The sequence below is a fragment of the Coffea arabica genome, chromosome 11c (assembly GCF_036785885.1).
Source record: "Coffea arabica cultivar ET-39 chromosome 11c, Coffea Arabica ET-39 HiFi, whole genome shotgun sequence".
Taxonomy (NCBI): domain Eukaryota; kingdom Viridiplantae; phylum Streptophyta; class Magnoliopsida; order Gentianales; family Rubiaceae; genus Coffea; species Coffea arabica.
The window spans coordinates 43814116-43834087 of NC_092330.1; the positions used below are offsets into that span (position 1 = coordinate 43814116).

Genomic DNA, 19972 nt, shown 5'->3' on the forward strand with positions numbered 1-19972 from the left:
AATTACATATATTATATCAAATTTTAGACTAATTATGCAAAAAAGAAGAAGTATATGAGAAAATAATGGAATGAAAAAAGCAATGGAATAAAAAAAAAAAAAGAAAACGAAGTTTAATTGGAATTCTTATTACCCATTCGCTTCATTCTAAAAGTCTCGATGGTGCTATTTAGATTTTATGAGGCTATAATGATTTAATTTCCAAATATTAGGGGCCTAAAATACAAAGCCTAAATTGTTGACTGATGGCATTTAGATTTTGACGGTTAGTTAATACTGAATTTTTGTCAATTGTTCTAAATATGCCTAATATCATAAACTTTGGAGACTACATTTATTTTGATTGAAATATTCAGGACCAATTTGACACGCAGACTAAATATCGGGGTCCAAAACTACATTTGCATCTCCCAAAATTCTAGTGGAGAAAGTGCAACCTTCATTATCAAGGAGTAAACTGGTCGTGTCGTTGGACTTCCAAAATTAGACTTAGATAAATCTTCCCAACAATTTTGTTTACTTTGACTTTGCGCTAGTTCTCCACATTGATTCATATTCTATTCGTAAAGAATGAGCATATGATAGCACCACATCTAGTTATTGCTTATCCAAATTTCTCCATCCTTGTGCGGAGAACATTTTAGGCACGCCAAAGTGCAACAAGCTCATTCCAAAACTACTAACTAGGAATTTTCTTTTTAATTTTTTTATTAATTTATTACACACGAATAATGTGCATATTATCACTGTATTGGAAACATAATAATTAATTTGAATTTGAATTTGAAATTCAAATTATACGTATGTATTATGTATCTAATCTTGATTTGATATACATTATTAGTGTATATGAGTTTTTTTTTTTTTTTTTTTTTGGGTTTGGAGGATAGTTTTCTATTTTATGAGTAACTTTTTGCAATATGCCAAAAAATTGGTGACCATAAGCATCCTTTCCATGTTCAAACGTCTTGCTGAACTTGCTTGGGTCAAGGGTAATTTGGGCACGAAATTTGGGAGGGGGAAATATCAAATATGGAACGGACCCGTTAACCCAACACAATAAGGCAAGAAACGGAGCACAAAGTCAGAAAAAGGGTAGCCCAAAGTGGGTGCGGGAAGATGCGGGGTCCACGTTCTCCTGCACCAGCTTTGCAGTTGGCGGGTAAACTTTGGCGGGTGAGCAAACGACGAAGTATTGACCCCGTTATACCCGAAAGTGGTTGGCTAATACGCGGACCACCGGTGCGACTATTTTTGTGCATTCCTGCGAAAATAAATGTTCCAAGTGTGAAATATCAATTCAATGGATATATGAAAACAATCTGACAATAATGCGGCAGTTGAAGACAAATAACATTTCAACCTACCCAATTTGATTGATTTAGTTGGTTACACAAATAAGGTAGAGTAATTGATGGGGAGCGTTGGGCAATTTACATATATATATATATATATATATATATATATATATATTTTTTTTTAATTTTTTTTGGGTCAGGGAAGAATAGTTTATTCTGTTATATTTTGTTCGAGTTGGCCCAAACACAAAAAGAAGAAAGAAAATCTAATTTGAGCCAAAATGGATGCTAGTGCTAATTTGTGATTATCTTGTGGTAATATGGACTATTACTGTATTTCTATTTTCTTAACGTGAGGATTATATATTATTAACACCTCACCAATGCACTTAGACGGATAAGTGTGTTTTTATCAGAAAAGGCGGATAAGTGTCTGTGATAAAAGAAGACATGTTTAATGCTAAAATCATGTTAATTAACTTTGATACAAAAAATATTTACGTATTTTTTGGCTACTAACTAAGACAAGGAGTATTAGTGCCTTTCCGCATAAAAATTTATGGGCAGTTTAACTTCATGTTTATATTTTTTTAGCGGTGGTGACTCGTGAATGTGTAGTGGTCATTGGCTGTAAATGATTCTTTAATGTTGAAATTGGATAATAATAGAAATCAGAAATATGAAGGTAATATTGACCTCATAATTAAGTAGAAATAAAATTAATAATATACTTCATTCCGAGGATGCAAGAACATCCCCCAAGACAAAAAAAAAAAAAAGAAGAAGGAGTTAGATTTAGATAACCTAATTTTAATGTTTGGATACCAAAATTATTCTAAATAATATTTCGTTTGCATCACAAACACATTTCCCAACCTACCTTTTTATATTCCCAATCACCTTTTTATCTCACATACATCATATCACAAAAAGTGCTACAGTAATTATTTCAAATAATACACTATCCAAACAAATTTTTAACGTCAAATTCATGAATCAAATGAAAATGGCAGTGTTCCAATTTGATTGTTCCTCATGGCCACTTTTTGGTTTTTGAAATGAAAAACTAAATAATTGTAATATTAATTACTTTCTAATCCAGCGGCTAATCAAAAAACTTGAGAATTAAGATCCCGTGTAATCACCGCTCCAGGCGACGAATCTGAACGAGCTGGCACAAGTCAAATTGACTCTTTCCGCAACACGCCTACCGGCTACCGGTCGCATCCATCAGCCTTGACCTTATACTCTTATTGTTTCCATTTCCGAGGCGTGGGGGCGGCGATTGGCTTTTAGTTTTGTTCGTTCTTTATTTAGGTTGCGGGATTCTGCTAGAGCAATTTGGTAGTAATTTGCACCGTATTCCCCATTGAAAAGTGGACGAGTCTAGTTTCTCAATCTGACAGCTGTTATAAGTGTCAATTAAGATAGCCAAGGTCGCAGCAACATTTGAAATGATGATTATTCGTAAATTTTTTAAGGATTAATGTTAAATACAGTTTCGTAAAGATTGTTTTACATAATTAGGTATAGATATATGACACATGGATAAAAAGTGAATTTAAAATTTGAACAATAATGACATGGCATTGATCTAAACTTGTTTATATAAAAAAAAAAAAATTTTTGCACTAACAGTATATAAAAATTAATCCATTTTTTTAATAGTATCTTGACACTTTGCATGATATAATATATGTGAGAGAATAAGAAGATGATTAAAAGACATAATACGAAAAAAAAAATTCTAAATAATTATACATCCAAACGGCCTCTTGTAAATTACTTCCTTGTACTTTCACTGATCAGCATGTCTCTTAAAAGATTGTTCGTGATAAAACTTGGATAAGGAACTCAACAATTAGTGCTCTAATCGTCAATTGAATTTAGCGGTGCCAATTAATCACACAACTCATTTATGTTGAATTGCCCAAACTCATCTACTAATAAGTCAAATTGGGTATGTAATGAATTTTAAATGAATCTAAATGGGTACCCAATTAAATCCATTTAATTGGTGAAAAATTGGTTGATTCAATTCACCCATTTACATCCATTTAAAAATAATTATACATTTAAACTCAATTTTTAGTAGATGTTAAGCAGATAAATTTGAATTTTCTACTAATCTAATAGTAATAAAATGTCATTATTTCTTGTCAAATAACATGACAAAAAATTTTTTTTTTAAATGAGCCACAAATGGATCATTGAGTATATATATACCCAAATCTTAAAGAATTAATCTTTCTTACACTGATAGTGTATATACACTATCAGCGTTGGATGAATAACAACTATGTAAAATTTGAATTTGAAATCCAATAACAACTATGTAACATTTGAATTTGAAATTCAATTTTTACACATGTATTATGGATCCAACGGTGATAATGTATGCACTGTCAGCGTATATAAGATTTACTCTTTATTAATTGGGTATAAATGACTTGAATCATTTTGATCAATTTATTTAAATGAGTATAAATAGTTAACCCAATTATATCAATCATCAATTATGTTCCGTTCAAATCCAGTCATATCAATCATCCAATGTAAAATCAAGTCCATATTCAAAGAAACGATTCAGATGTAATTTGCTCGATGATTCGGCGTTGCCGGCTGCTGCTCCGAGAAAATGGGCAGCAAGTAGAAGGCTTATTAGGCTGCTTTTCTGCCGGCTTTTGAGGTTAATTCTGGGATTAGATTTATAAAACAACAAAAGTCTGATTCAGGCTGTTGAAAAAAAAATTAGGCTGCTTTTCTTGATTATGATTATTAATTCATGAACCAACTAGAGGCCATTCTGTACAATGTGGACCGGTTCGCATATTCATGGCAATTCAATTACGTGGGACCAAATTTGGGGCAGCAAAGGGCGTATGATGTCTCAAATGGGTCTAGCCCCTAAGGCCTTAGCTCGGCCACGAAGGCAAAGTCGTCATCAAAACTCATCTTCAGAACTTCCGAAAACCTCAACGCACTTCGAAGCAATACACTTCTCTTATCTCTTAAAGATGAGGTGAATCTCCTGTTTGGATTTCTTGTGCTTTTTTGGCCCTTCACTTGGATATCTGTGGATAACAATTTCTCCCTCCTATTTAATTAACTCACTACAATTTCTTCCTTTCGTCTTTTTTCCAGGTCGTTATGTACGAGTTTTATTCTTCTCAACAAATATCTACTACCCCTCGCAGTTTTCTTCTTTTAAGTCATTCCCTCTTTTATGGAGCACTAGTCAATCCACTGTGTTTTGTTTTGTCTATTTCCAAGTACTTGAAGGGGAATGAATCCTCACCATCATGCTTCTCCCTGTTTGCATTGCCACCCGCACAGCTATATTAGAATGGTATGTTTGATAAATTGATCATCTTCTTTACTGGCATAAATTCACACTCTATTGACGCATGCGGGTGCACCCATGAAACGACCAAAAAAATCATTTTGCGTTTGTTTAAGTTTCAAAGTGACAGGACGGGATCCCACTAACCCAAAATAAACAGTTAAAAAAAAAAGTGACTAAAGGCTGAATCTTCATTTGCCAGTTTGTAATTACATGAAACTAAATGGATCATCTTACGAAACATCTAATTTTGCAGGTTCATAGCCTAATAGAGAGGTGTTTGATGCTTCACATGGACCGGGATCAATGCATTAAGGCGCTAGCTAAGCATGCAAGAATTCAGCCCCAGATAACCCTAACAGGTGTTTCTTTTTCTCGTCTCTCAATCTCTTCTTAGCATGCAGGGGGATGGTACAGGATCGGATGCATTACTAGTGTTGCATGGCTTCCTTAGCACCTTCATATCTGCATGATGCAATTTTTCATCCTTGGCTTGCATTCTCTCTCTCTCTTTTCCCCCAAAACTGGATGACGAGATGATCATTCCATTTTCTGCTGACCTACACATGGCTTTCTTACCCTTTTCACGCCTCAGTGTTATAGGTTACATGCCTAAGTCAGCACTTTCTGCTTTCTGATGTCAAATTTTAGCGCTTTGTGAATCTAAGCATCATCTTAGTCAGCTACTTGGCCACATACACAAATAGCATTAATTTACCGTATATACGTCCATTTATTGCAACTTATTTGGATGTGTTTCTATATACTCATGGATGTTAAAGGAAACTGGGATGTGCTTTGCAGTGTGGAGAGAACTAATGAAGGAGAACAAGGAATTCTTTCGAGCATATTTATATGCCATATCTCCAAGACCCTTGATAAGTAAGCTTCAAACTCGTATAATGTAAATTTCTTCGATCGAACAGCTCAAATTAATTACGCTCGAATTATTCATGTTCATAGTATGTTATAAAAACTTACGGCACCTTGTACTTATCCCTTGATCAAATGATCTCAGTTCGTATAGTACGTTTCTCAGATGGAGGTGTTCACAAGATTCCGAGGTTTGGAAGAAGGAAACTATGGAAGTAAATAGATGATCGCTTGAAGAAATTTATAAAAGAGATAATTCAATATCTATGACTACATGATACTATGCATCTATGGGTCATCAGTTTGACCGTTTTCGCCGCCCCAAAAGTATACAGCTAGGGCTCTTATTGTCTAGCTAATAGTCAAATCATTTCCTTGTTGCTTACTATCAGTTTATATATAAGACAGCATATTTTCTTAATCTCTCTGTCTCTCCGGAATTTTAGATAAATTCTGAGTGAATTTCGTTTACATGTGTTAAACAAATGCAACAATGCCAAAAGTACTATATATGCTAGATTTGACAGGGTGATAGATCACCTTTCTGATGGATGGACAATATTTATAAAGCAGAACCATTACATGATCATTTAAGAGGTTAATTTCAACCTCTACGGTTCAAGGTAAAAAAACCCTTATTCTCATGATTCACTTGAATAGCAAATGCGATGCTGCAAGAAAGACCAACTAACAAGAGATGATTTTGCCTCTTGAATAATACTTCAAGAAATATTAATGTCCTCTTCCAAACAACTGTTATTTGCCCGAATAAGATGCATCGAGGGCTTCTTTCCCGAGAAACAATAGCTTTCATGGTGTAGTTTTGAAACCTGGAAGTTTAATGCAAAACAAATCAATGAAGCAACTTGTGTACGATAAATTACCTCAAGCATCTTGGCCAGTTATACATGTTCCGATTTAGGACATTTATGGTTATATGATCATAAATTCACCATCTTCGTAGACACAGGAATCCAATTTAAAATCCAAAAATAATCAATGCCATGAAAATAACCCATCACGTGCGTATTTCCTGTAGTCAAGTCCAGATTGATAATCATGGTAAACAATTTCCTTTTTCAACAAGCTCAATCAAAGCGCCACTCTTTTTTTTTTTTTTTTAGTAGCCTTGTTGAATCTTGACGGTAATTTATGTTGATTAAGGTATTAAAAAAACTTAATTGCATGAACTGAAAAATGTAGAAGAAACTAGCAATGCAGTGACCAAGTGGAAGATGAGCCCACTGGGCATGGCGGAAACATGGAAATTATTCAGTTGAATGTTAAAAAAAAAAAAAAAAAAAAAAAAAAGCTAACTAGACCTTTCCTGGAACGAAGTTGTAAAAATAACTTACACTTTTAGCTGCCCTACTAAAAGCTTGCTTGTGAGTCATGGTTGGATTTATTGCCTTCAGTCTCTGTATCTCTTCCCTGAAATTGTACGTGTCAACATAAAACGCCAAATTCTTGATCCAACTGATTCCCTTGCGTGCCTAATTTTACAGTTCATTTAAAAGAATCTTACCCAATGAAGCGATTGTAGGCTGATGGAGCACGTTGTCTTTTCTCTGGGGCTGTTGAAAACATGTCAAATGTAATCAAAATAATGCTGATCATATACATATAAACAGATTAATCTTGGGTTGAAAGATTCGAAGCCAAACAATTTCAGTTGATTAACGTACGCTTGTTGATTGCTTGGGTTTCCCCCTCTTCCTCATCGGGAGATGAGACAACGTGAGATGGAATCTGCATGTCTAAACCTTTATGATCATCAGCATTAACATCTGTTTCCTGGGGGCAAACTTGTGTTGTTGACTGCACAAAATTGGACTAGCTAGAAGCATGAGTTGAACGACATTGAAAGAATGATTTTTGTATGGAAACTTTCAATACCTGATCAGATTGATCGAATGGAGCGAAGAGATGGAGAGGGAGAAATGAGGCTCTCGTCATGTTTACTGAAAGAAGGCTAGTACAGTGGCCACATCTTACTGTTACCACGGCTGATAAGCTGCTATATGGTACATTCACCTGCAGTCATTTTTTGTACCAAACAACGTTTATTGAACAGAAATTGGTGTCAGTTACAGGCTCCATGTATTAACTATTGAGCATACCAGTAAAATGGTGGTGCAATAGCCACATTGAACGTAACAAATTTGTCCTTGCAAATCGAGCAGATGGTTGAGAGTTGACATGGATCTTGTCTGATGAGCTTCGTTTTTCTATCCTGTTTTTTGGGACCCTTTTTTTTGGGGGGGGGGGGTGGGGAAGAAGTGGAGGCTTCTGGCTGAATGTAACGAGCAAATGACAAAGGAGCAGAATGAACAAGAAAAAAGTTTTCTTCACTGTCATCAGGGTAAATTTATATAGGAAAGAAACAGCTATCTAGCTAGTGGCAATACCATGCACAAATGACTGTTTTTCTTCCATGTTTAATTGTGTTTATGCTAAAAAGAAAAGAAATGTTTAAACATGTACCATTAAAATTGACCAATTTTGGCCGTTCCTTAGCCATATTAAAGCAATCTATTGTTTTGATTACCATAACATCATGAATTATCAGTCTTATTGTGGTAATAAACAAAGGGCCATTGGACTGGAAAGGAAAACCAAGGCCTTTCCACACCTTTGTCCTTGTTCAACTTCCTTCAGACTTGAAAACGAAAGTGCGGACTGCAGTTAATTTTTACCAGAGTCGTGGGGCATGGAGAGTTATAGAACACCAGGTGAAAAAGGAAAAAGGAATCTTATATTTTTGTCTTTCTTCAGATACGGTAAATATAATTGACTACGATAAGAACTTCGCTCTACATTCTGTGCTCTTCGTTGGTGTTAACTTTAATTTGCCATCCTTTTCTCTCGCATTCGCACCATTAATTAGGTCTCCAAGTGCCCTCCACTCACGTTCCTGATAAGGTCACGTGTATGCACATGACTCTAATTGAACAAAGAATTTTGAATAGAGCTGCTATTGAATCTATAAGTAAAAATTTTAGGGTTAGAGTTCAATCTTGTCGATCTCTTTAAAGTTGAGTTTGAGTTCAAGCTCGAGTTTGTTTTACCTTACTTGAGTTCGAAGTCGAACTCAACCAAATCAAACTTAATCGAGCTCAATCGAATTCAATATAAGGCTCAACGAGTATTCAAATTTTGATTTTTGCTACTCAAATTCGACTCGATTATCTTGTTAAATAGGTCGAATTCGACTCAAAATCGCTGAAGTTCAAGTCGAGCTTTTGATTGAATTGTTCACAAAGTCGAATTGAGTAGTTTGGTTAATTTACCGCCATTGTTCTAAATTTGCAGATGCCTCCCGATATACCCTATTAAACATTGAATATTTCTGCTTAAAGTCCTTCTCTCCCCTCTAAAACTATTTTAGTTACTTCATCTCTTCAAATTTAGTTTCAAACCATAATCTTGTATTACTTGGATCATATTGGCTTAGTTTTTAATGTTCACTATATTTAACTTCTTATCCAGTAAATTGCTATTATGGCAACTTTGCCTATATTAAGTGCAACAAAGAATTTGCATTTGACCATATCCTTGACATCCTAATTCATAGATGATCTTTTGGCAAAAAAATATGAAATTTATGGTTAAGAGACCATCAATCAACGAAATTAGTGATTATGACATTGTCATAATATATTATATTACTTTTTTGATATTTATAAGGCAAAACTTTCAAGACAAGAAAAAAGGAAAATTATCCCACCTTGAGTCAACAAAATTAGCTTTTTTTCTATAAATTGTTTGTTTTGCAATAAAATTTTAGAAAAAGACAAGGTCAAGGCACTAATTCCATCGAAGGGAAAGGACACTAAATACGTGGGAAAGAAAGTAGGAGCGATCAAGTGGAAGGAAAGTATATTTTATATATGTTGTTTAGATTTGATGTGCCAAGCAAAGAAGGGAAACGATAAATTTTTTTTTTTTTTGGGGTATACTTTGAGATTGGAGAAGAAATAATGTGATCATGTATTGATTAAAGACAAGCTCTGCCACTTTTTAACGAAAAACCCAAATTCAAACAAGCGAAAATATGATTCCCTTCTGTCGTTTCATTTTCCTTGACCAAACATTAATTGAAACACAATCCTTGTGTTTTCCTCCTTTCCATTCCCTTGGCTTGCATTCCTTCAGTCCAAACTCCAAACAATGCCTAAAAGCGAAGATATTACTACGCCTATGTCTCCCTCCTCCCAAACGTCGTAAAGATTGACGTTGGGAAAGCACACGCCTTTAATTGCCCTCTCATTTTCTAATTTTTTTAATTTGTTCTTTTATCGTTATATATTTATATGCTCCATACACGATGTCGTTTTGAAGCACCACTATCAAAAAAATCTCTGCAAATTTCTATCCTCTCCTTCTCCTCCTGTGCAGCAAAATCAGAACAAAAGCTTCTTCTGTTCACCTCCTCCGCTCGCCTCCTTATACATATGTGTTTGTATATAATTTACCATGGCAATTCTGACTACATTAGCAGGCAGCCACAACCTCTTTTCAAACTTACCAACCAGCGCGCCACCAGCGTCACGCCCTAATCAATCCCCACCGCCACCACAGCCTCCCATCCCGATTCCCAAATACCCACCTCCATTAAAATCCAGAAACTCCAAAACCCACCAAAAACCTTCCCCTAAACCCGACCAAAAGAGCCCAACTTTCAAGACCCCTCACAGGAACACCAAGTACTACAAGCCCATCAAGCATGGCCAAGTCATCTCCGCCGACGGCGACCGCTCCGTCATTGTCGGCGAAAATGGTGTATCTTATCGTCTTCCTGGAGCTCCATTTGAGTTCCAATTCAGTTACTCTGAGACCCCAAAGGCTCAGCCTTTAGCAATTCGAGAGCCGCCTTTTTTGCCTTTTGCCCCGCCCACCATGGCGCGACCTTGGACTGGGAAAGCCCCATTGAAGAAGGCCAAGAGGAATATTAAGCTTGTTGAGCCATCGGATGGACGAGTGAGAAGAAATGATGATAATGTAGCTAAGCATTATGAGATGTTGAAGGCTTATGAGCTGGGGAAATACAAAGTCAGGCCTAGAGAAGAGGTTTTGGGAAAGCCATTGACGAGGGACGAAATTAGAGAGCTTTTGAAGCCTTGCATTTCCAGCAACAGACAGGTTAATTTAGGTAGGCTCCCTTTTTTCTTTCTTTTTTTTTTGGTTTATTTGAAATTTATTGGCGATTAATATAGTCTAACAACCATCTTAATATAGCTGCATTGTTGATTGAGATAGTCGAACACCACTTTTTGAATCGGGCAATAATGTCTTGTAGGTGCTGATAAGTTTCAAACTTCGAAGTTCAGCATTTTTTGGCTGAAATAGTACTCTGAAGCTCTAATGCATAAGCTTTGAATCTTGATAGACTAAGCACAGTTTCCTTCCTGACTTGACATAGTACGTACACACGAAAAGCCTGAATACTAGATTGTCTTGTGGCGTTTGTGCTGTTTTATGAGTCTATATGATGATTTGCAAGTTTGACTTTCGTATTATCACGTAAAGTGCTTTTTAATTTTTCCCCTGGTGATTGGGGTTGTAAAGTCCTCAAGACTAAATTTTGATTCATACCAAATTATGTAGGTCGGGACGGCCTCACGCATAACATGTTGGAGTTGATACATACACATTGGAGAAGGGGACCTGTTTGTAAAGTTCGGTGTTTAGGTGTTCCAACTGTTGACATGGACAATGTGTGCCGTTGTCTCGAGGTTCTCCATCTACCATGCCGTTGAAGTACATGCATCTACATTAGACATTTGGATGTTTAGTTGATGAACTAAGTTACCTGTCTAGTAAATACTCTAGATACATTTAATATAGTTATGTAGTTAATGTTCCCCAAATTGCTACCAGGAGAAAACTGGTGGAAGAATCATACACCGTGTCGGTGGTGTGGTCTACATTTTCAGTGGCAGACACTATAACCACAGTACCCGTCCTCAATACCCAGTGATGCTATGGAAACCAGCCACACCTGTTTACCCAAAACTCATACAAGAAGCACCAGAAGGTTTGACAAAAGAAGAAGCTGATAAATTGCGAATGAAGGGGAAAAATTTACTCCCAATATGTAAATTAGGTAAAATATTTCGTAGATCTGCTTAATCATTTTCATTGTTAATTGTTCTACATCTTTATTACTGCATGATGTTAGTGGCTTGGAGTGTGAAAGTGGATATTTGGATGGTGCTTAAATTGAATTGCAATGGATTTCATGAAGCATTGTTTTAGCTAAAATTTAGACGGTTGTTCATATTGGCTACTCATTTGGAGTTAAGGATGTATGCTTTATGTTTTTCCTGGCCATCCTAACCTTAGTCCTCCTTGATATTCCCGATGTACATCATCAAATCATCACTCAAAATTCAGCCTGATTTAGATATTCCTCCTCTCATGGTGGTCTGTCATCCATTAGTTTGCTTCCCCAATCCTACATCTTTCTGAATAGAGGTTTTGATAGTCTCAGATTGATGTCATTTGATTCTTTCTTCTTATAGTTGTTTGGTTGGAATTGCAGCAAAAAATGGGGTGTATGTTTCCCTGGTGAGGGATGTCAGACATGCTTTTGAAGGATGTGAATTAGTGAAGATTGACTGCAAGGGTATGCATGCAAGTGATTACAAGAAGATTGGTGCTAAATTGAAGGTATATATGTGTTCTGGCCAATGTGATTTTCCTCCCTTAACAGAAGAGGAAGATAAAGTCTGATAGGTGGCTGCTGGGAAGTGTTGTAATTCACATTGAACCACTCTCTCTCTCTCTCTCTCTCTCTCTTTTGAGAAATTGCATGTATATGGTCCATTTAGCCTAAAACTGTTAAAAAGCAACCTGCCACCTGGAAATTCAGTGGCCACATATATATCTGCCTCTTTGAAATTATCTTTGCACAAGATACCCTATCAAATACCTTCAGCTGTGAATTGATGTAAGAATTGTAGTACTGCTATTATATACGCAGCATCCGTCCTATGTGGAGTCTTTTGCTTATCAGTTGAAAGAAATATTTTGCTTGTCAGTACAAAGAAATCTTGTTTATCCTACATGATATCCTTTTTAAAATTCAGCTCCTCTCTTACGACATCACTAAAATTTCTATCCCTTCCAAATACAGGAATTGGTTCCCAGCATCCTGTTATCCTTTGAGGATGAACAGATATTGATGTGGAGGGGGAAAGACTGGAAATCAATGTACAGAAATGATGCTTCAGGTCTTAGATCTGCTTTCCATGGTATAGCAAATAGCATGACTTCTTCAGGTAAGAGTTATGGGCGTTGCTTCTGCATCAATTTTTATTTTTTAAATTTATTCTTAGACAGGGCAAATAAATTAATGTAGCTTGATTTCTTTGTAAGAAAGTGTGTGTTTGGGAAAAAGAAAATGGAAGGATAAAATAAGAGAAAAAGATAAAGATTGACTTTCAGTCTTTTTGAGACCTTAACTAGTAAAATCATATTGAAGGCAGTGGAGGATACTTTTTGACATGATTAAAGAACCGAACTTGCTTTGGAAATGTTAATCTGTTTGGTTTTCATTTCACGTTCTTCATTCTGTGCACACTGCTATTAACATTTCTGTGCATTTTCGTTAGAAAAATCTGTACGGATCAGATTGAAGGTTTAGTGATGACACTGAGAGTTAAATATCGGGAAATGAAATTATCCTAGCGCCTTACTCTGACCACTGAAAGTACCAATCTTGCTAAATTTCCCACATGAAGCATTGAACTGTGTGTTGGATTTCAATTCTTCTAATGATTAATGGAGGACCATATTTCTGCGGTCTCGTATCTTACATCCTTGACGCTTGTCTTCTAGATTCTGGAAGTTCTGATCTTCACAAGTCCGATGGTAAAATGGTGAACTCAAGCCCTAAAATGATGTCCTTGTGGCAAAAGGCAATTGGATCGGGCAAGGCATTATTGCTAGATGAGATTGAGCTTGGTCCGGATGAGCTTTTGGAGAAAGTAGAGGAATTTGCGAGTATTTCACAGGTGAAAGAGCACTCATATCCAGCCTTGATCGCGACTAATGGAGTTGCTATTGATCCAGATGGTGATACAGAGGATGAAGCCGACGGTGAAGATGAGACGGGTCCAGACAGTTTTGACGACTCATTTGAAGCAATAGAATCGTCAGTTCCATTAGGATCATTACCCATTGATGCAATTACAGAGAATTTCAGCGACCCTGACGAATACTTTTGAAGATTCCCCCCATGTTGTATATCGTAGAAAGTAATAAATTATTTATAAAATCTCACGTCCATGCTAATTCATCATCTCAAGTCTCGTGTGCGTAGAGATAATCTGAGGTTGTACTTGTACAGATCAAGAGTCCAGAATGCTTGCTTACGAGTCATGCCCAATGCGCATGGCTGGTGGAAGGCGTGATCCGGAGAGCGAGCGACCAAGCCACGCCTTTACAGTGTAGTGTGGTACCCTCACGAAGCTAACCTAAAATTGTAGCCCAGCCCACGTCGCCGGATAAATCGTGACATTTAAGGCCTCGGAAGCTCGCGCCTTCATTCGTCTACCCGTTGTGTAGAAGCTAATTGAAGCCCTATGATCAAAATCACATCACAGTACATACACTTCTAACGTTTCCGAAGTTGCAAAAACAGGTTATTTTGTCCATAATTGCAACTCATTGAGTGGCAGCTTTCCTCAAACTAAAATTTCGTTTGCACCGTTTGAGATTACAAAAGCGATGTTCTTGTTCGCTTCATATTTTGCAAAACCTGATTATGAAAAATGATTATACGAATAAATTACGAGAACCAGGCAACCAGCAAAAGCTATTTTTGGCAAAGTATGGATTTCATTTATTTTTTACTATTTAAAAAACCTATAATTTAAATACAAAAAACAAATGAGAATATTAAAATGAAAATTTGGTTGTTCAAAATCAATACCTTTAATCAATTAAAAATTGTAAATTGATGATTTACCAAGAACAAGTGCAAATTGATCTTTTACCTAGATATTTTTTCACCTCTTACCACCCGTCCTATCCTCCTCAGCTGTCAAGCACAAAATTCAAAAATCTGCTACTTTTAACTAAATTACATTTGTTTGTTGGTCCACCATGAAAATTAAAATTAGATTAGGATGCAAATGTGTTTGGATATGGATTATTTGGAATAATGTTTTGAAAGAAACATTATAGTACTTTTTTAATGCGACATACATTTGATAAAAAAATAATTGAAAAATATATTGATAACGCAAACAAATAAAGTTTGATAAATAATCTATCGTCCAAACAAATACACACAATTCCAAACGCAATCTACTAGCTATTTTTGGATTAGCTGTTTTTGGGGATATTTTTAAAAAATTTTACTATAGCAGAGTTTTTAGAGTATATTTTGAGATATTTTTAGAAAATATTTTGGAATATTTAAGAGTAGTAGAGTTTTTAAAATATATTTTGGGATATTTTTTAAACATTAAAAAATTTAAATTACTTTTTAGAGTGTTTTTTAAAGTATTTTTTAAAAATTTTTATGATATTTAAAAAACTGAAGGATCCAAACACGGCTGTTAACGTGATTAGTTTATTGGTTGAGAAATCGGATCATGGGAGGCTGCCAGATAGATTTGATGGTAACGTAGAACGGTAGAAGAGCAGTAGTTCTGATCGTAATAGACTCCTACTTTAACGTCTCATAACTAACGCGGACACGTATTACGACTGCGCGCTGCGCCGGGTGGCCATTGCATTGCATTGCCATTCAGAACTTTCTCCGAAACTCAGCTCGGTACGACAAGACATCCCTTCTTCGCTCTGGTTTTTGCTTTCTTTCTTTCAGCTGGTTCCATCCAAGGACCCATCAGCGTATGAAACCAAATCTTTCCTAGGCCCGCCAAACCCAACCCAACTGGGGGTCATTCAATTTGCGGGAAGATTCAGATTTTGTACTCCGACGTATTCTTCTTCTCTTTTTTGGGCTCCCCTTTTGTCCTTGTTATCAATCAATCCAATAATAATAATCAAAAGAACCGACAAAATCTTCTCCTAGAATGTTGCATTAGTTCATTCATTCAACAAACTCAAGGTAGAAGAATCTTCCTTTTTTGTCCAATTTTGCTCTCTATCACCCCTTATGGTCTCAAATTTTTCGAGTTATATCGTGCAAGCTCATTTTAACATATGCTCAAACTAGTTATGTATACTGGGAAAAGCTTTTTGGAGTTTTGTCATGGTTAGTTTTTCTTATCAATTCAGAGTATGCTAGAAGATGAAGATGTTCTGCTGTAGCTAAATTTCATCCTGACATCGACTATTTGCATTCCCAAGCTTTTCTTGGTCATAATGTTCTTATGTCCTATATAATTCCTTTTTTTGTTCTTCTCCATAAATTATTAAGTTGAAATTTGAAACTATTCTCTTAAGTTCTGCTGCCTTGATTAAGTTAGTTGTTTTATCCGTAGGTGTAAAAGGAGTTTAAAACATGTAGTAGAGGATGTAGACAAGATGGTTCTTGTGCTTCTCCATGCATGAGGGCTGTTCTTTAATTAAATAACTATGTTGCTTTTTCATGAAACTTTTAGTGTTGGAAAAAATTTAATCGAGATTTTGAATAATTAGAGACCATAACGAACTTCTTACCAGGATATTCACATCACACTTTGGCAACCAGTTATGACGACTGATACGACCGCACCGAGTTATTGGCTGAACTGGAGGTTCTTGCTGTGTGCAATATGGATATTAGCAGCTATGGTAGGTGCAGCAATTTTAATATGGAGGTTTGAAGGTTTTACTAAGTCAAAAGGCAAGCAAAGAGACTTTCAGAAGAAAAAGGTTGGAGTTTTGTACAAAGATGAAGCTTGGAGGACCTCTTCCAAAAGAATACATCCTGCTTGGTTGCTGGCATACAGAGTCATTGCCTTCAGCATGCTATTAGGAATTCTCATTGGAGATGTTGTTCTCCATGGTGCCCGCATATTTTACTTTTACACCCAGTACGATGTGTTTCCATGCTTTTAAACAATTGGAGAAGTCAATCATGTCGAGTTTGCCAGCTATTTCTGTTTGCTGAATGTCCTTGGAATTTGCTACTTTTGTGCCTGTGCACTACTCTTCAAATGCATTCCAAGACCGATTTCCATTAACTGTTTAAACGTTTTTCCACTGTGTCCTATAATGTCTTCTAGAGAAGTGATTCTTCCTGGTTTTCAAAACTTTTTTCCTTAAAAGCCCCTTTGGCTGCAAATAGGGTGCACAAGACATGTTAATTGGTTATCTACACTGTTGAATATCTTTCATCTGCTGTCCAAGGTTTTTAATGCTTTTGGTGCTGGCAGGTGGACATTTACTACGGTTATCATATACTTTGGGGTACGTTACAGAGCTTTTCCATCTATGCCATTCTGGTATATTGCTGATTTTAAGATTATGTGCCAATTGTTGTATCCCCTTCCCAATGTAGTTTACCTGAATTACCTAAAAGGCGACACTAACTTCTGATACTATGTGTTCGAATATGTTGGATGTGTAAAGAAAAGGATACAAGCCAAGAATAAGAACTAGAACAAAGAATGAATTATTCTTCTGTCCTTCACATAGGATACGATTGCAGTCTAACGCGCAAATGAATGTGGATATCAAGATTTTTTTTTTTTTTTTAATTTCGGTTTTACAGTAAATCTTCCTCCTGATGCTTGTTTGCTTGATACTGTAGGCAGCATCTTACTTCTCGCTACATGGATGTCTCCATTGTCACAATGAAATTTCCGGAGCTGATTTTGTTCATTCAGATGCAGAGAAAGGAACTTACGTGGCCCCTTCACTTGGAGAGGATAGAAATGCACACTGCAGTCCAAGAAACTCCAATTCACATGGAGAGCCTTGTGCTCGTAAAACTGCTGGTGCAGGGGGTTATGCCTTCCAAATACTTTTCCAGGCAAGTTTCTTCAGTTTCAATCTTGGCAGTGTACTCTGAACTTGTTTTTTGCCAAGTATTACATATTCTTTTGCACTCACGGCCGGTTTTCCTGCATTTTCTTTTTGGTTTGAGGTGAGGGTAAAATCTACCAGTTTACTTCTTCGTCTAGAAATTGCTTATTTTCAGTTTTTACGTCTTCAATGTTTCTCCTCAGCTTCAGGAGCATAGACATTCAGATTGGACATAAGTTTATTGTGTTAGCGTACCAAGTTTTAATTTAGGGAAATGTATTAAAGTTATATTTGATGGACTGCATAGTTTGGACAAAATTCTTCACTTATGTTACCTGGAGTGTGATAAAATCTACTTCTGAAAACCAGTTTCCCATATTCAACATTGAACTTGATGTGGTAGTACCCGGATATTTGAAGAGTCCAACATAGTAATGAAATCTTATAGTAGGACTTGAAGGATAAAGATGCATGATCACATTCAGATTTTGGACCTCTAGACAGACATGATAAAGCGTGCTAGTAAACTGCAGGATAGTAGGCCTCTGATCATCATCCAAAATTTGGCCTGTTATCTTAATTCCACTGCGTCGTCGCCTCTTTCTTTTCGTTATGTACTGTGACTCATGTGATTTGGTTCTTTGTTCCTGCAGCAATATGCTGAAATCTTGTCTGATCTCTTTACTTTTGCTTGTAGACCTGTGCAGGTGCTGTGGTGCTGACTGACATCGTTTTCTGGCTCATACTCTTCCCAAAAGCGCACAGACTAAATTTTGTGAGTATGGGGTTCTGCCAAAGACAAATATAGTAACAAATACTAATAGAAAATTTCTTAACCAGCTAAGTTGTTTCTAAGATGTTTGGTTATGCTGTTGTTGCCATGAAATGGTAGGCGCGATAACTTTCTAGGTCCTCATGTACAGTATTGCTTCCTGGTAAATAATTAGCACTGCTACAATTCTTTTGTATTTGACATGGGACGGGGCTTAGTTCACTTCCTTTGTACTATTTGAATTGCAAGGTAAAGATGTGCTTTTGCCCACTGCAGTTTAAAGTTTGTATGCATTCTGTCAATGCTGTTGCCCTCTTTGGTGATGTGACTTTGAATGGCCTGGTAATCTTCACGCTTCTTCCCAGCCCCTTTTTTTTTTTTTTTTTTTCCTTCATCCTTCCAAGTTGCTTTGGTGGTTTCTATCTCATTCTAGAATCTCTAAAAACGGTTGTTCGGCTTCAGCGTTTCCCTTCCTTCCGAGTGGCATATTTTATTTTGTGGACATCGATGTTTGTCATTTTCCAGTGGATTATCCATGCCTTTGTTTCTATGCAGTAAGTTAATTCATCTTATTTTATTTTCTGCTCCTTCCTCTTCCATCACCTGTTCTTTATGGCTGGCTAGAAGCCATATGGTAAAATTTTTAAGGAGCATCCAACCGATATATGTCAATGTGGCAGGTGGCCATATCCTTTTCTGGATTTGTCTTCCCCGTATGCTCCCGCCTGGTATGCTCCCTTCCTCTTGTAATTAAGATCTTTCGGTTGCTAGAACCTGGTAGCGTCTTAGCAGGATTGGCCTTTTTGCGGCACCTTTACTGCTAATAGTTTGTTCAAACCGGTTAACAAATGTCGTGAACAAATATTGTACAGGTATTTGGGCGTTGGACTGCTTACAGTCCCATGTTTTGGCATCGTTGCTCTTGTAATCAGGATCAAGAAATCTCTTGTCTGTCCCAGAATAACACTGGAACGTGAGGTGGGATAGGATCGAATCTTTCTTTCCAGCAAACAGGTCTCTCAGTCATTCTTTTAACAGGATATCCACTTCTTACAAGGAAGCTTGTGGATATATTTACCCAATTTTTTTATGGGAAATCGTCTCCCGTTTAGTTTTGTCTTCTTTTTTTTTTCCTTGACGGAATGAGTGTCGGGTCAATCCTTACGGGACCCGACTAATCTCACTTAGGATGAGATGGAGAGGCCCCATCCACTGAATGCATTAACAGCGGGACTCGAACTTTGATTGTCCGGAAGATCACCGTACCGTAAAGAGGAGGAGCGGACCGCTTAAACTACCCCGCGGGACCGTTTAGTTTTGTCAGATCGGACATTATTAATTGCCGAGTTGAGAAATAAGCAAATGTAAACTTTGTAAACGCTATATACTTTCAAAGTTCATTTGTGTTTTAAACCTTCCACTTGTGTAACCGGTCGCTTTCCATTAAAGCAACGACGACCGGTCATGGAATGGGATGATGCTCAGATGGATTTTCACCTAACTTTTTAAGGTGGAAATTAGTATTAAAAAATCCAAATATGTTAAATGGGAAAATGAACAATTCAGCCATACCCTTATTTTCCTGCATTTTCTTTCACTGGATCCGTGCATTTTAATATTATAATATAAATAAGAAAGGGCTAGTTATTTACTAATATCATCATATCATTTCACTGGATCACTAAAACATGCACGCCCAGATGGCAAATTTTCAGCTGAAATTGGAAAAAGGAGAAAAAATAAAAATAAAACCCGTAT

The 19972-nt window shown here is 36.5% G+C and overlaps 4 protein-coding genes across 8 annotated transcripts; 3 read left to right on the forward strand and 1 right to left on the reverse strand.

Annotated features, from left to right (window-relative positions):
• The first annotated feature begins 4425 nt into the window (after positions 1 to 4425).
• LOC140004102 (uncharacterized) lies at positions 4426 to 5935 on the forward strand. 2 transcript variants are annotated; one of them, XM_072069863.1, is made up of 4 exons: positions 4426 to 4647; positions 4898 to 5003; positions 5446 to 5523; positions 5660 to 5935. In XM_072069863.1, exons 1-4 carry the CDS (start codon positions 4585 to 4587, stop codon positions 5731 to 5733), a joined length of 321 nt encoding a protein of 106 aa, XP_071925964.1. In that variant the 5' UTR covers positions 4426 to 4584; the 3' UTR covers positions 5734 to 5935. The 2 variants fall into 2 exon arrangements, with proteins under 2 accessions (XP_071925964.1, XP_071925965.1); XM_072069864.1 differs by having other exon boundaries at positions 4427 to 4647; positions 5681 to 5935.
• An 859-nt stretch (positions 5936 to 6794) lies between these two features.
• On the reverse strand, positions 6795 to 7744 carry LOC140016614 (axial regulator YABBY 4-like). The gene is made up of 5 exons (XM_072070179.1): positions 7635 to 7744; positions 7411 to 7548; positions 7200 to 7332; positions 7040 to 7088; positions 6795 to 6945 (listed from the first exon to the last, which is right to left on the reverse strand). Exons 1-5 carry the CDS (start codon positions 7713 to 7715, stop codon positions 6831 to 6833), a joined length of 516 nt encoding a protein of 171 aa, XP_071926280.1. The 5' UTR covers positions 7716 to 7744; the 3' UTR covers positions 6795 to 6830.
• A 2109-nt stretch (positions 7745 to 9853) lies between these two features.
• Positions 9854 to 13819, forward strand: LOC113717600 (CRS2-associated factor 2, chloroplastic). Its single transcript, XM_027242355.2, has 6 exons — positions 9854 to 10666; positions 11122 to 11249; positions 11395 to 11620; positions 12059 to 12186; positions 12653 to 12797; positions 13357 to 13819. Exons 1-6 carry the CDS (start codon positions 9991 to 9993, stop codon positions 13743 to 13745), a joined length of 1692 nt encoding a protein of 563 aa, XP_027098156.1. The 5' UTR covers positions 9854 to 9990; the 3' UTR covers positions 13746 to 13819.
• Positions 13820 to 15186: 1367 nt separating this feature from the next.
• On the forward strand, positions 15187 to 19783 carry LOC140016640 (uncharacterized). Of its 4 annotated transcripts, none has more exons than XM_072070210.1 (9): positions 15187 to 15301; positions 16156 to 16508; positions 16851 to 16884; positions 17228 to 17449; positions 18140 to 18217; positions 18491 to 18556; positions 18677 to 18768; positions 18895 to 18942; positions 19087 to 19783. In XM_072070210.1, exons 2-9 carry the CDS (start codon positions 16186 to 16188, stop codon positions 19199 to 19201), a joined length of 978 nt encoding a protein of 325 aa, XP_071926311.1. In that variant the 5' UTR covers positions 15187 to 15301; positions 16156 to 16185; the 3' UTR covers positions 19202 to 19783. The 4 variants fall into 4 exon arrangements, with proteins under 4 accessions (XP_071926311.1, XP_071926309.1, XP_071926310.1 ...); XM_072070208.1 differs by having other exon boundaries at positions 15226 to 15598; XM_072070209.1 differs by having other exon boundaries at positions 15226 to 15468.
• Positions 19784 to 19972: the final 189 nt, after the last annotated feature.

Excerpts from the sequence above, each read along its gene's own strand:
- LOC140016614 (XM_072070179.1), bottom strand. The coding sequence starts at position 7,715 with ATGTCAACTCTCAACCATCTGCTCGATTTGCAAGGACAAATTTGTTAC. Across the intron at positions 7,549-7,634 it reads ATTGCACCACCATTTTACTG|GTGAATGTACCATATAGCAG; the intron begins GTATGCTCAATA and ends AAATGACTGCAG. Across the intron at positions 6,946-7,039 it reads GCCTACAATCGCTTCATTGG|GGAAGAGATACAGAGACTGA; the intron begins GTAAGATTCTTT and ends GTACAATTTCAG.
- LOC113717600 (XM_027242355.2), top strand. The coding sequence starts at position 9,991 with ATGGCAATTCTGACTACATTAGCAGGCAGCCACAACCTCTTTTCAAAC. Across the intron at positions 11,621-12,058 it reads ACTCCCAATATGTAAATTAG|CAAAAAATGGGGTGTATGTT; the intron begins GTAAAATATTTC and ends TTGGAATTGCAG. Across the intron at positions 12,187-12,652 it reads AGATTGGTGCTAAATTGAAG|GAATTGGTTCCCAGCATCCT; the intron begins GTATATATGTGT and ends TTCCAAATACAG.
- LOC140004102 (XM_072069863.1), top strand. The coding sequence starts at position 4,585 with ATGAATCCTCACCATCATGCTTCTCCCTGTTTGCATTGCCACCCGCAC. Across the intron at positions 4,648-4,897 it reads CGCACAGCTATATTAGAATG|GTTCATAGCCTAATAGAGAG; the intron begins GTATGTTTGATA and ends CTAATTTTGCAG. Across the intron at positions 5,004-5,445 it reads GCCCCAGATAACCCTAACAG|TGTGGAGAGAACTAATGAAG; the intron begins GTGTTTCTTTTT and ends TGTGCTTTGCAG.
- LOC140016640 (XM_072070207.1), top strand. Across the intron at positions 16,885-17,227 it reads CGGTTATCATATACTTTGGG|GCAGCATCTTACTTCTCGCT; the intron begins GTACGTTACAGA and ends TTGATACTGTAG. Across the intron at positions 18,218-18,490 it reads AAGCGCACAGACTAAATTTT|TTTAAAGTTTGTATGCATTC; the intron begins GTGAGTATGGGG and ends TGCCCACTGCAG.